Raw genomic sequence first — 13,918 nt, 5'->3', positions numbered from 1 at the left:
CATGTTCCCTTTCTCTCCTAAAATCTCACAATGCTTTGCTCACAACTTTCCCATCCCTACTGTCTTGAGAAGTTTTGGACATGTACAGTAGGCAGGACAAAAGAGGCTGTCATCCTCAATATTTTGTCTGATAAGTCAGTAGACTGCTGGCTGTTTACAGCAGAACATTTTTCATTCTAAATGCAATTAAGATCAAAAAGTTCTACAGGAAGCTGGCAGAGCTGGGCCTGGGTCCAGAAGCCACAAAACTCCTGAAGAATCAAGACTAGTTTAACCTTTAACCCAGAAAAGAGAAAACTGAGGGTGTGGATGAAGGGTGATAGTAACTCAGGTGCCTTCCACTCTTGAAAATACTGCCATCTAAAAGCAGGTAAGGGTACCTTTGCAGTTCTCAAGCTGCAGGAAGAGAGATTTCGGCTTACTAAATGGATAATTGTTATAACAGAACTCTCCAGCAATGGAATGGGCCTCTCTAGAAGTACTGACCTCCCCATCACTGGATATAATCAAGTAGTACCCAAGAACCCCATGTCATATGTCATGGAAGTGGTGGAGAAGTATTCTTGTACTGGCTGGAAGTTGAACTACGTGGCCTCTGAGCTTCCTTCTAACAATAAAATTCTATGAGATCCTTGATTCAAGGACAGTTTTCTACCTTCTTCTTCCAAGTTAGAGAAACAGAGATAGGCAATACCAGCTTTGATCCTCTGCTAAAAATCTACTTGCCCCACAGAGAGTCATGACCCTTGTCTATGATGCTGCATAAAACCTAACTATTAACTGTTCCTCTGAACTCTACACAGTCCCCTCAGAGCCTGCAATAAAGCTGATCCCACAAACAGGTGGTTGTCTGAGTGATGCAATGAGACAACATCTGGGCAATGTCCCAGGTCCTGAAATATCTTCTCACCACCTGTCAGCATGCCTGAAATTCACATGTGAAGAATATTTGGCACCTGGTGACTTCTCATTCTTCAAGAGTCACATTCTTTAAGTACCCCCAAGCACGATTCCACTATTACCTAAACCTTAATGCAGAACTTATGTATAACATAATATAATATAATATAATATAGATTGAATGGGTGAAGAAGATAGGCAAGGAAGTCTTCAAGACTTCCCAAAGCCTAGAATCTCTCCCACCTCCATCACCATCACCACCAATGATATACTTACTGAGATTTTGATGATCTTGTCAAAAAGATGCAATTGGGGCCCAATGAAGTCGAAGACAAAGTACTGTAAAACAAAGTTCATTCTGCATGTAAGAACTTTCATGTAAGAACTCTGTTCTTCAATACTTCTAATTCTGCATTGTTCTAATGAATTGCTGCAAGGTTCCCAATGGCATAACTCTATCATCAATTAATTGACTTGTTTAATTTGTTTGATTTGTTTTCACTGAAACTTGTTTAATGTTTTCTTTTTTTTCAAATAGGAAAAAAAAAAACACCAATTACATCTTTTCACAATATATACATAAGCTTTCCTCTAAAATGGACATGAGAATTGGAATTATTGGATCATAGCTTGTGTGCATGTAAATTTTTAGTAGCTAGCATAATTTTTTTCCAAAGGTGCTAAAACATTTTACATTCCCACTGGCAGCATATGAAAATAGCCATTTCTCCATTCCCTTGCTAACCCCTGAATTGTCGGTTTTCTTATATATTCATTTTTATTGCTTATATATAATGATGACTGAAAATATATCTCATTGTGGTTTTAATTTAGAGTAAACTTGATTAAAATTTCATTTTCTTAGGATTTTTCAGCTTCAAACATCCTTGTGGAATTCCCAAGACTGACCAGGAAAATAATAAAAAGAAATTATGGGGAAGGAAGATTTCTAATTTGAAAAAAGTGATTGAATTTTAGAGTTGAAGAAAATATATAGAGTAGTTTCCATATTCTACATATAAAGATTGAAGGTGAGAAAATTTAAAAGACACGCCTGGAGTCATACAGCTAGTTATTGCTGAGCCAGGGACCAAAGTTGAGTTCCCCTAAAGTTATCATAAAAGGAATTCAAGTGCTAGATGTTTCACCATCGGAATTTTGTCAAGTTCCCGAAGTGAGGTAGGATGCTCCTCATGCAGAAAGCTGGAGTAGTGCTTTGTTACAGCCTGTGTGTTTTAAGGACTGAAAGTGGAAGCCGAGTCAAAACTAGGAAGTTGTTTCTTGGATTGTTTGGTATTTGAGCTGCAAGATGGAGGAATGACACCAAGACATTAGAGCTGAACAGGACAGCAGTGGGAAAGGGAGAAGGGGTCACCAACAGCTTGCTTTTAAAGGCAGAACAGAAAAGCCAAAACATGGAAGGAAAACCAAAGATGTCATCAAACACTAGAATAAGAGACCTTCAAAATGGCAGTCCTGCAGTATCAATTAAAAGCTACATTAAGGTTATATTATGTTCAGTGTCTCCTGGTTAAGAGAACAGGAAGCTATGTATAAGATTTCAGGAAATTTTTCATATATATGTTCAAACTTTTCAAGAGTTTTGGTGTTCAGAAAATCTTTTCTGTGCAAAGCTCATTTGCGTGAAGTTCTTCATTCTCTGGTATATGAGCTGCTGTGGGTTCCTTTGGACCAGTAAATTAGTTCTAAAATGTATTGCCTTCCACTGAGTTTCACATGTTTCAGACTCAACTGTCTCACAGAGGGTCCCTGGACCTCTGAAGCCACACACATTTTTCAAGCTGGGAAAGATTCCCCAGCCTCTACTAACTGATTCCTTCAACATCTGATGAACTTCAGGCTTGAAAATTAGAGTCCAAGTCTGTAACAAAGATTTTTAATTCAGCTTTTGTTTTCACTTGATTTCCCAATGATTACGTTTAGCCCAATGGAATGTCACTTAGATGCAAGACTTGTTTGCATAAAGCAAATACTTATTCTCATTAACAAGTCTGTAGAGTTTTGCAGTTTTAAAACACTTCCACACACGTTATTTCATATCGCATTCACGCTGAAAGATGTTATGGAGGTGGGGAGAAGAACAGGAAGGAGAACACTGCCACTTTAACTCATGGTAAAAGGCTCTAAGGCAGGAGTGATAAAGAGGAAAGGAGTTAACAGCTCAAAGGTTCTGGAGGCGGGGAGTAGAACAGGAAGGAGACATTGCCACTCTAATAGTTTTAGTTAACAGCTCAAATGGGATTTGGGAATTTTCTGTTGATTTTATTATGCATACTCCCCCGACTTCCTTTTCAATTTCCACTCTCATTAAAACATTAATTAAGAGTTGACTGCACTTTTTGACAATTCATGGTGTTGAAGTGTCTGGGAGGAACAAGCACTCTTGCACATAGTTGGAATGTAAATCATTACCTCTTTGGAGGGCAATGTGGTGATATCAAAATTTAAATACATACACTCTTCACCCCAATTATGCCATTTACATATCATTATAAGTAGTATCCAAAGGCTGAAAAAAATTTTAATATCTATCAATGAGAGACTGACTGGTTTAGTAAATTATAATAAGTACATGCAATGGAAAACTCTACAGCAAAGAAGGGAAAATAAGGTTGAACTAGATGTCTTGATACAGACTAATCTCCAGGATACATCATTTTGTGAAAAGCCCAAGGTCCAGGACAGTCTGTGTAGAACACTACCATTTGGCTACAATATTTGTTCACATTCTTATGCACACCTGGAATATTTCTGGAAAGATACACAAAAGCCTGGTGAGAAAGTCTGCCTCCAGGGAGGAGGACTTAGAGATCAAAGATCAGGGGAAACACATATACTGTATATATTTTCTCATAAACCATTTTATACTTTTTGCATCTTTGACAGTTTTTAAAAACTGTGTAATCTTTTTATTTAGAAATGAGAAATTAGTGTGTATAAACTTAGAAGATCTATGTCTCTCTTTGATGTTTTCCTTTACAATTTTTATGCTGCTTAGAAAAATACCACTGCTTTACTTTCCAAATCAGTATGACTATGTCAAAATTAATAATTAAATTTTCAGTGTTTCTGCTCTGCAAATGAATGTTTATCTTCTTACTAGCCAACACATTTATTGAATATATACTCAGAACTTATGATGGATGAAGATGAGTTTATAAGAAATTGGTACAACCAATATGGAAAACAGTATGAAGGTTCCTCAAAAAATTAAAAACAGAACTACTATACGATCCAGCAATTCTGAGTGTTTATCTGAATAAAACACAAATTCGAAAGGATATGTGCCTCCCTGTGTTCAGTACTATTTATAATAGCCAAGATATGGAAGAAACTTTGTCCATCAACAGATGTATGTATAAAGAAGATGTGATATATATACACAATGGAATATTTCTCAACCATAAAAAAACAACAATGAAATACTGCCATTTGCGACAGCATGGACAGAGCTGGAGGGTAATATTCTGAGCAAAATAAATCAGACAGAGAAAGATAAATACCAGATGATTTCACTTACATGTGGAATCTAAAAAAGAAAACAAATCAGCTAACTTAACTAAACTCCTGGATACAGAGAACAAACTGATGGTTGCTAGAGGGGAGGGGTGTTGAGGGGATGAGTGAAAGGGAGCAAGAGGTGTGAACTACCAGTTATAAAGTAAATAAGCCATGGAGATGTAAATTAGAGCACAGAAAATATAGTCAAGAGTATTATAATAACTTTGTGTGGTGGCAGATGGTAACCAGATTTACCACGGTGATCATTTCATAATACATTAAAAAACGTCATTACTAAGTTGTAAGACAACTAAGACTATCTAAGACTAATATAATATTGTAAGTCAGTTATACTCTAATGATATTTTTTAAGTAATAAGAAAATGGGTCTATTGAAAACAGCAATGAATTTAAAATCAGGAGGAATTCCTTGCCTCGGACTGCCCATTGTCTGTTAAGTTCTGTTGGTAAGGAGGCTCAGGGAGTTTGCCTCGGGCTCAGATGAGGGATGGGAAGCAGTCAGGAGGAGCACAGATTTTCTGTTTGGCTTAAGAATGCTGCCATGTGGTGAAGAGCATGTTGGTGGAGGGGAAGCTGGTGACCCCCATGACTTACTTCGTTGTAAAATGGGCTGTTGGTTCCTTCCTTCACTGTGCTTTGCTTCTTCTCATCCCCGACCTCGATGATCACAACCGGATCTATGTTCTCACCCACCAGCTGGCGGGCCTCCGTGATGGTTATGGCGATCTATAACACAAAGCAGCGTGCACACACTCGGCCTGGCTGCTCAGTCACACAGGACGAGCTGGGGGAGGGCTCCCCTGGTGACTCAGTAATAAAGAATCCGCCTGCCGATGCAGGAGACACACGTTCGATCGATCCCTGGTCTGGGGAGATTCCTACCGAGGAGCAACTAAGCCCATGCACCGCAACTACCGAGCCTGTGCTCTAGAGCCTGAGAGCCACAACTACTGAAGCCCGTGGGACGCAAGTACTGAAGCCCTTACACCCTAGAGCCCATGCTCCGCAGCAAGAGAAGTCACTACAGTGAAAGGCTCCTGCACCTCGCCTAGAGAGTAGCCCCCGCTCACCACAACTAGAGAAAAGCCTGTACAGCAGCGAAGACCTAGCACAGCCAACAATAAATGAATAAATAAAACTTTTTTAAAAAAAGAAGAAGAGCTGGCAGAGGCTGGGTAGGAAGGACTCATCACTTACTTGGTAATTTTGGGATCTGACCTCCCCATCGTGGATCTTAGTCAACAGTTTTGATCTATTGAAAAAAGTTTAACACATATGTTTCATTAAGTAAAAACCTACCTGTGGAATCTAGAAAAATGAACCTATTTCCAGGGCAGGAATAGAGATACAGATGTAGAGAATGGACGAATTGACTGAGCAACTTCACTTTCTTTAGAGTTACCTGGTGGCTCAGATGGTAAAGAGTTTGCCTGCAACGCAGGAGACCTGAGTTCGATCCCTGGGTCGGGAAGATTCCCTGGAGAAGGAAATGGCAACCCACTCCAGTATTCTTGCCTGGAGAATCCCATGGATGGAGGAACCTGGTGGGCTACAGTCCATAGGGTCGCAAAGAGTCAGACAGGACTGAGCGACTTCACCTTCACTCTCACAGGGATGGGGTAGGGAGGGTGGGACAAACTGAGAGTAGCACTGACATAGGTACCATGTGCGCAAGAGCTAGTGGGAGCTGCTGCATAGCACAGGGCGCTCAGGTCCGTGCTCCGCGATGACCTAGAGGGGTAGGGGAGGGGGGCCCAAAGGGAAGGACATATGCATACACAGGGCTGATTCACTTCATTGCACAGCAGAAACTAATACACAGTTGTAAAACAATTATACTGCAAAAAAAACACACATAAATGTTTCTTCAAAACTATTCTCTAAAAAAATAAATAAAAGAACCTACCTTAAATCCATAAGCCACGCTAATATTTTCCCAGGTATTTCTAAGTGCTTTTATTTATACTAGATATCCTCTCCCCATCTCTGGAGTAGATAAATGTAAATGGACACGTAACTTAACCTCTCTAGGACTCAGTTTTCCCGTCTTAAAAAATGGAGCTAATAATAACCCATATACATGGAGTGTATACAATTAAAAGATGTAACATATATAAAGATTTAAATTAGCATATGGCAAGATTAAATGTCAACTCTTATTGTGAGTATGATTATCAGTAGCACTTATTTCTTATTTTACAGAACGAGAACCTGAGATGCCCCAGCAAATCAGTGGCAGACCTGAGTCTAAATAAGAATCTTCTTTCTCTGCTGTCTGGTCCTAGCCAGATGACCACTTTGCCATTTCTCACCTATACAGCAATTCTGGGTTTCATGATTGCTTTTAGGAGGAAAAAAAAAAACAAGCGGTTAAAAAAAAATAAAAAAGAAAGAAAATTGGAAGGAACAACCAGCCATCTTAGTGAGATTTCACTTTCAGGGGACTTCATTTGTCTGGACTGTCATGAGTAATTGAAAACAGATGTGCAATACCTGGGCATTTAGAGATTGGATAATAATAGAAAGATATGAGGAATCCCTGTTGTCACAGAAGCACAATGGGTGGGGAAAAATACAGCTCGAGTTTCTATAGAATTTTATTCTCTTGCCTTCTAGCAACACTGCATCTGATTTCATTCTATTTCTGCTGATTGTAACTGACTCTAGTAGAGAATAACCTAGTAAGAATCTCAAGGCTTTGGAGTCAGACTGATCTGAATTAGAATATCTGTTTTCCCCAGTTTTGTGACATTAACCTTAATTTCTTCATCTAAAAATAGAAATAATTTCTACTGCATAGGGTTGCTCTATGGATTAAAAGAAATATTGCATGTAGGAAAAGATAGATATTAAAGGGTATCTGTTCTTTAATAAAATGGCAAACGTGTACCGAGCATTTACTATGTGAAAACTCTGTATTAGTCTCAGGGAGAAAACATGAAGAAGTCATCATCTTGGTCCTTGCAGAGCTAGCAATCTATCCAAGGGAGAGAGGACCAGAATATATAAAGAGAACTATTAAGTACAAAATGTGTCATAGGGAAAGAGTGTAACAGAAGTTCAGAGAAGAGAAATATTCGTGAGAGCCAAACTAAGCAATAAAGATGTCACTACAGAGGTCAAGTTTGAATTGAGCACTGGTGGATGGGTAGAATTTTAATTGATGGAAAATCCACTGACCAAGGAGAAAGGAAGAGGCTAGTTACTTCTCTTTCACCTGCCTTTCTCCACCAATGCAGTACTATTATCCTAGTAAAATAAATGTCAAAGGATCCATTAAAGGATATTAAAAATAATTGAAATCCTGATTCTGGAGTTTGATGGGGGTAGGTGTCAAGGTGCAGTGTAGGGGGGAAGGAGATATTACAGTGAGTATGAGCATACAAATGTCATGCCTTCTGTTAAGAGTCAATCTCTGAGCTATCACCTTTTCTGATTTCCATCTCTCTCTGCCCCCCAACCCGACCCTTACACACATATACTGTGCATCCTGTCACAGTCCAGTAATAACAACTCAGGATCTTCCTGCCACCCAGGGAAGCACTAATTTGCTCTACTGATAGTAATAATCCTGAGTGGAAAAGGAAAGGATGTCATGAGGAATTATCATAAATAAGAAATGGACACAAATCAAAGGGCATCTAGCCCCAATTATTGGCTTCCCCATATCCAGACTGTTTACTCTGAAAACTGTAGTCTGCTCTTGCTGTGACATGGGTTGGACTTGTGACTTGCACTGGCCAACAGAATGCAGCAGAAGTGACTTTTGCCAATTTCAAGCCTAGGTTCAAGAGATCTTGTGTACACTTCCACTCTTTCTTTCAGAACTCTGGCATTAGCCCCACTGGAAAAAGTTTGGGAGGAATTCCCTGGTGGTCCAGTGGTTAGGACTCCCCACTTTCCCTGCAGGGGGTGTGGGTTCAGTACCTGGTCAGGGAATTAATATCCCACAAACTGTGTCGCAAAAAAAAAAAAAAAAAGCCTAGCTTGCTAGAGAATGCAATACTATAGTGAGAAAAGCCCCATAGCCCTAGATGAAGAAATCCTAGGCCAGTGCACAACGGACCAACCCTCAAACTAAAATCAACAGAGCTGCGAAACGATGAGAAAAACATGAGTGATGTACTTGTGACAATCCGGAACCAGTAAAGACTAACCAACTAACCCGTAGACTCATGAGCAATAATGAATTCTTACATTAAGCCTTGGGATTATTTGTTACACACCGATAGCTAACTGAAAGAGCAGATTGCATGCAGAAGGTCAGTTTGTTCTGACTTTTTGTTGGGTAGTAAAAGAACCACTTTCTCATTTGGGACAAACACAAAGCTAAGACATCTAGCATCTCGATGACTTACAGAACAGGTGAGGGACAGCTCCTGATTCTGTCTCCTGCGGCTGTTGTCATTCCTGAACAATGAGGGACATGAAGATTGAAAACTAGAAGCTGGTAGAGCCGGGGCCCTGGCCAGCACTGCCATAGAGAAAGTGAAGGGGACACAGCACGCTGGCTTCCTGCCTCCGACCTTCAGCTCCTTGTACACAGGGACTGGTGTTATTCTCCCAGAGCCTGCAGGGTACCTGGCACAAGGGAGGTGCTCAGTAGGAGTAGGCTGCTTGCCTGTGCAACACTGTACCTTCTCTTTGGAGGAGATGAGGGGACAGGAGTGATGGAAGTATTGTCAGAAATCAAATCTCCTCCCAGGCCTTCCTGGTGAGAAGGTCCCTCCTGTGGTGTTTCTGCTTCAGCTTGATCATCTAGAGAAGCAAACAAAGAGAACAGTCTGTTAAATACGCCACACAGTGGCGATCTGAGCCTCGACTCTGTCCAGCGCTATGCCAGTCACCACAAACACACAAGGAGACCAGAAGACAGTCCTTGACCTCATGGACCTTAACATTTTAGTGGCAGAAAGGCCAGACACATGCTATGCATCTTCTGTTTCCAAAAAAAGGGTAGATTTGTATGCTGGTGTTGTGGGGTGATGGCTTATGAATTTAAAGATGCGCTTTCAAGTCACAACCTTGCCACATTTAGACTTTAGACAACTAACTTATTACCTCTGCGTCTCATTAGCAAAATGTCATGTGCATAAAAATTACCTGTGAAGCTGTTAAAATGCAGATTCTGACTCAGTAGGTTCAGGGTAGGGCCCAAGACTCTGCATTTCTAAAAGCAAGGTCCCTGGTGAGGTCATTCCTGCTGTCTGAGGGCTAGTTTTGAGTAACAAGGTGCAATAGCTTGAATAATGTTCCCCAAAGAGATCAGATCTCGGTCCATTTTCATATATGTAATTTTGTACAGAACCTCAATATACAACACAAGTCTGTTGACACCAAGCTGTTCTGTGTGTCATGAGGTGGAATGTAGGGCAGTGACCTTCTTCCAGCCTCACCATCACCCTCTTCAGCAACCCCTGAAGCCATTTCTTAGAACCCTGGGCTCTCTGGGAAACTGGTAAGCTTCTAAACCCCTTCCAGCTTTGATATATATTGATTCTCTGATTTGAATTAGTGAACCAACAAAACAGAACCGAGTCAGAAGACAGAATAACGCAGCCCATGCTGCCACAGGGGCTCATGGACACAGACCTCATAGGTGTCCAGTAGTTACAGAAAGGATGACTGAGCTCATCTGCTCTGACTCTTCTGTCACTTGGGAAACAAAAGTCCAGCCTGCAGAGACCCTAGAGTAATGCCAGTACCCAACTGTGCGACATGAAGTGTGAAGATAAACTTTATTGCTCCCCATCTTGACCACAGGGCCTCAGGAATGAGGAGCAACTGTTACAGAGTCAGGTTTCCAGTGAACATTCTTAGGAACCTTACACATGCCGGAATCTGGGCTATGTTAGATGTGCAAGATGGAGAAATTAGCAAAACATGGACCCCTCTCTGTAGGGGTTTATATGCAGGAGGGTGAGACCAACCTGGAGGTGGGAAGGCAGTCAGCTGAAGCTTCATCCATAGCCAACATTCATTCACTCATTCATTCACTCACTCAGTCATCCATTCATTCACTCCCTCATTCATTCATTCACTCACTCATTCATTCAGTCACTGAAATACTGTGTCCTACCAATCAAGTAACCAAGCAGCATCCACTGTAACCTTCTTTAAAAAAAAAAAAAAAAAGATTATGTTTCTCTTTTGAAAACCCCTCTTTTGAAAAATTGCACTTAGAATACGTCTGAAGTCCGCTGCTGCTGCTGCTGCTAAGTCGCTTCAGTCGTGTCCGACTCTGTGTGACCCCACAGACGGCAGCCCACCAGGCTCCCATGTCCCTGGGATTCTCCAGGCAAGAACACTGGAGTGGGTTGCCATTTCTTTCTCCAATGCGTGAAAGTGAAAAATGAAAGGGAAGTCTCTCAGTTGTGTCCGACTCTTCGCGACCCCATGGACTGCAGCCTACCAGGCTCCTCCGCCCATGGGATTTTCCAGGCAAGAGTACTGGAGTTGGGTGCCATTGACTCTAATTCCCTACCTACCTGACTGCCATCTCCTCCTGGCCCACCTGCTCCTCTGCTCCTGCCCTCATTGCTTTCTAGTTACTCACTCCCATCCCTTCTAACAAGCCACCTCCTGCTTGGAGTTTTTCTTCACAGGCTGCTCCACCTGAGTTGCTCTCACTGCCCTGGCGGGCTCCCACTCATCCTCGATGATGTAACTTAAATATTTCCCCCGCGGATGGAGCCCCTCTTGAACCACACTAAAAGAAATCCTCCAATAGACTCCCCTTAAGCACACGGTCTGTTTTCTTTCCAGCACTTTTCTCCACTTGTAATACAGTTTTCTCCTCAGGGCCCCCATGGATAACAGATGGCCCAACCAGGACAGGATGTTCTGAGGACTTTTTACAAAGGTGTGGGTGTAGAAAAACCGCAAAGGGTTGTAGAGTTATCTGGAGCTCATGGTGGCCAAGCTGATGCCACTCGGAGACCCTCCAGATGAGGAGAGAGAATAGTTACTAGGACCTGAGAAGAGAGGAGGTCGGGTCCCATGGGCTGCCCTAGAAGGGGGTCGACCATCATCCAGTTGGGGACACGTCCTGACCTCCCTCTCCCAGACCTCGTGCTGGGGTGCACCACTGGGAAAGCGACCTGGGTGGTGCATCCAGGGGGCTCAGCCTCCTAGGACAGAGAACAGACGAACAAGGGTGGAGAATAGATCTGGAGGGACAAACGGAGAGTCCTCCACAGGACTGTCCTCCCTCTAACCTATCCAGTGTCACCATCGTATACCCAGAAACTGGCACAACACCCAACACTTAGAAGACATGCCATTAATATTTGTTAAATGAATGATGATGGTGGAAGGTACCCAACAACTACTCATTGGGTAACTAATTAATGGGTACATGCTTATGTTACAAGCTCAGTTGTGTCCCTGCTCTTTGAGACCCCATGGATTGCAGCCTTCCAGGCTCCTCTCTCCATGGGATTTCGCAGGTAAGAGTACTGGAGAGGGTAGTCATTTCCTCTTCCAGGGGATCTTCTGACCCGGGGATCAGATCCACGTCTCTTATGTCTCCTCCATTGGCAGGCAGGTTCTTTACCACTGAGCCACCTGGGAAGCCCAGGTAACTGGTATTTTACAAAATTAAGGCATAGCCATTAGGTCTCAAAATACACAGATGTAAGAGCCACAGACTGAGAATCTCTAAACATTTCACCCAGAGAAGCCCTAACTTCCCCAGTCATGCCAAGAAAGAAAGACCAACTTGTACTCAGTTCCGTAGCCTCTGTTTTGTCAATCTGCAGGGTGAGGCCCTGGTCAGCAGGATGGACACTATTTACTTTCCAGGAGAGGCCTGATTCCTCTTTGCCCTGTTTGCTTTGTGGGTTGAAGACTCTAATTAGAATGAGCCATGGGAGCCAGGTCCTCTGAAATGCCTGTGGTCAGCTGCCCTAAATCTCCACCAGCTTATTCTTTCCCTGCTGCACAGTCAGTGAGGGCTCCTCACTGGAGGCTGACCCGGGGGGTAGGAAAGCCTGGGCTCTGGTGTAAGACGAACCCAGCCTCAGAAGCCAGTTTCTCCATCTATTGGTTGTGTAACCTTGAGCAAGCACTTACCCTCTCTGAACCCCTTCTAAAACAGGGGCAAAAGAACCTACATTTTAGAGTCATGAATAATGTATGTCAAATCAAAAGCAGAAGGGGCTTATTCAATGTGTCAGAGATATTATTTTTCATAAGGTCCTTGAAGAAAGGAACTATTTGTTTTTCAACCTTGTACCTCCAGGACTACTGCAGGGTCCTACTTAGGATTATAATTTCAAGGATATCAAGAAGGACCCTAGAGTCTTTTCTACCCACTCCCTGATACCTTCTATTTCACCCAATAGGCAAGTACTTCTCTTGAGCTTTAAACCTTGTCTTCAATTAAAATGTGATGCCTCTCCTGTCCCATCCAAGGATGACTTAATCATTATTATTATTAGCACTTCAGTATGATGAATTCCCATATTTTTCTTTAGTAAGATTGGGTTTTACATGGGAGTGAGGAGTGGAGTTGGGGTTGGGAAGGGCAGAGATAAGGCTACAGGACACCTACAGGACACAGCAGTGAAGGGTAAATGGTGGATCCCTCCAAGGAGACAAGGAGGGTGAAAATAAAACAGACCCATTTGGGTTTAGAAACGGTCCAGAAAGCTGGCTTTGGACTGGCTGTTGTCAGGGCCACCCAGCAAAAGTCTCCAGGCATCACCCTAGACCTGTCCACTGGAAGCAGTTGATCCTCTTTGATTTAATACACTTGACTGTCTCCCTGATTGGGGCCTGGCCTCCACCACCACGGGTCACCTTGTAACTTGGGATTTTCTGCTTTTGGAAAAGGAAGTAGCCCATTCTAAGTGTAGAATATCTGAGAGTCTGGATTTGTATCCCAATGCCGTTGCTTCCTGGCTCTGTGCTGCCCCACCCCCCGCCCCCCTCAAGGCCGGCTTCAAGGGTCTGTGCAGCCCGCTGAGCCCTGTGATTAGAAGGATTTCGCTGTCCTTGGCTTAGTGCTCTGCAGTCACCATCCAGCTATTCTTAATGAGTTCTTGACAATGGCTTTGCATTTTGGTTTTTCCACTGAGCCCTGCAATCCTGCAGCTGGTCTTTTCCACACTTCAAGTCCTCTCACTGCATCTCTGTGACCTCATTTGTGAAACTGGGATGACTGCACCTTCTGGCAGGATGATGGAGGGGTTAAATGAGTCCGTGGATGGAAAGCCTCCCCCAGAGCAGCTGCTGCCCTCCCACTGATTTTCATCATCTCACTTGCTTTCCCCATGCCCCTCATGGTCAGCTGAGCCCACACTCCAAACACTTATCAAAGGGAGAAGCTGGGACTTGGAGGTGCTGAGTGGTTTATCCTGGGGCACAGAGCAAATCAGAACAGAGCCGGGAGCCTGAGCTCTTCTGTCACTGCCTCCTTGTGGGGGCCTTTCATGGCCCAGCAGGTGTCCACCCACCCACCTGGCTCAGCGAC

General features: G+C 42.8%; 1 protein-coding gene across 5 annotated transcripts in view; it reads right to left on the bottom strand.

Moving 5' to 3' along the window:
• FER1L6 (fer-1 like family member 6) overlaps nucleotides 1-13,918 on the bottom strand; it is a 175,416-nt gene that overhangs the window by 119,012 nt on the left and 42,486 nt on the right. For all 5 annotated transcript variants that reach the window (XM_086335488.1, XM_086335491.1, XM_086335487.1 and 2 more), the window contains 4 exons: nucleotides 9,081-9,201; nucleotides 5,641-5,695; nucleotides 5,038-5,169; nucleotides 1,177-1,239 (listed from right to left, as the gene is read on the bottom strand). In XM_086335488.1, the coding sequence (XP_086191614.1) occupies nucleotides 1,177-1,239; nucleotides 5,038-5,169; nucleotides 5,641-5,695; nucleotides 9,081-9,201 (371 nt within the window). The remainder of the gene's footprint in view (nucleotides 1-1,176; nucleotides 1,240-5,037; nucleotides 5,170-5,640; nucleotides 5,696-9,080; nucleotides 9,202-13,918) is intronic.

This window comes from Bos grunniens, chromosome 14, assembly GCF_055505025.1.
Source record: "Bos grunniens cultivar Pamir isolate PY7600 chromosome 14, Bosgru_T2T1.0, whole genome shotgun sequence".
NCBI classification, from domain to species: domain Eukaryota; kingdom Metazoa; phylum Chordata; class Mammalia; order Artiodactyla; family Bovidae; genus Bos; species Bos grunniens.
The sequence above is the reverse complement of the archived record's forward strand: the minus strand, read 5'-3'. Positions and strand labels throughout refer to the sequence as shown.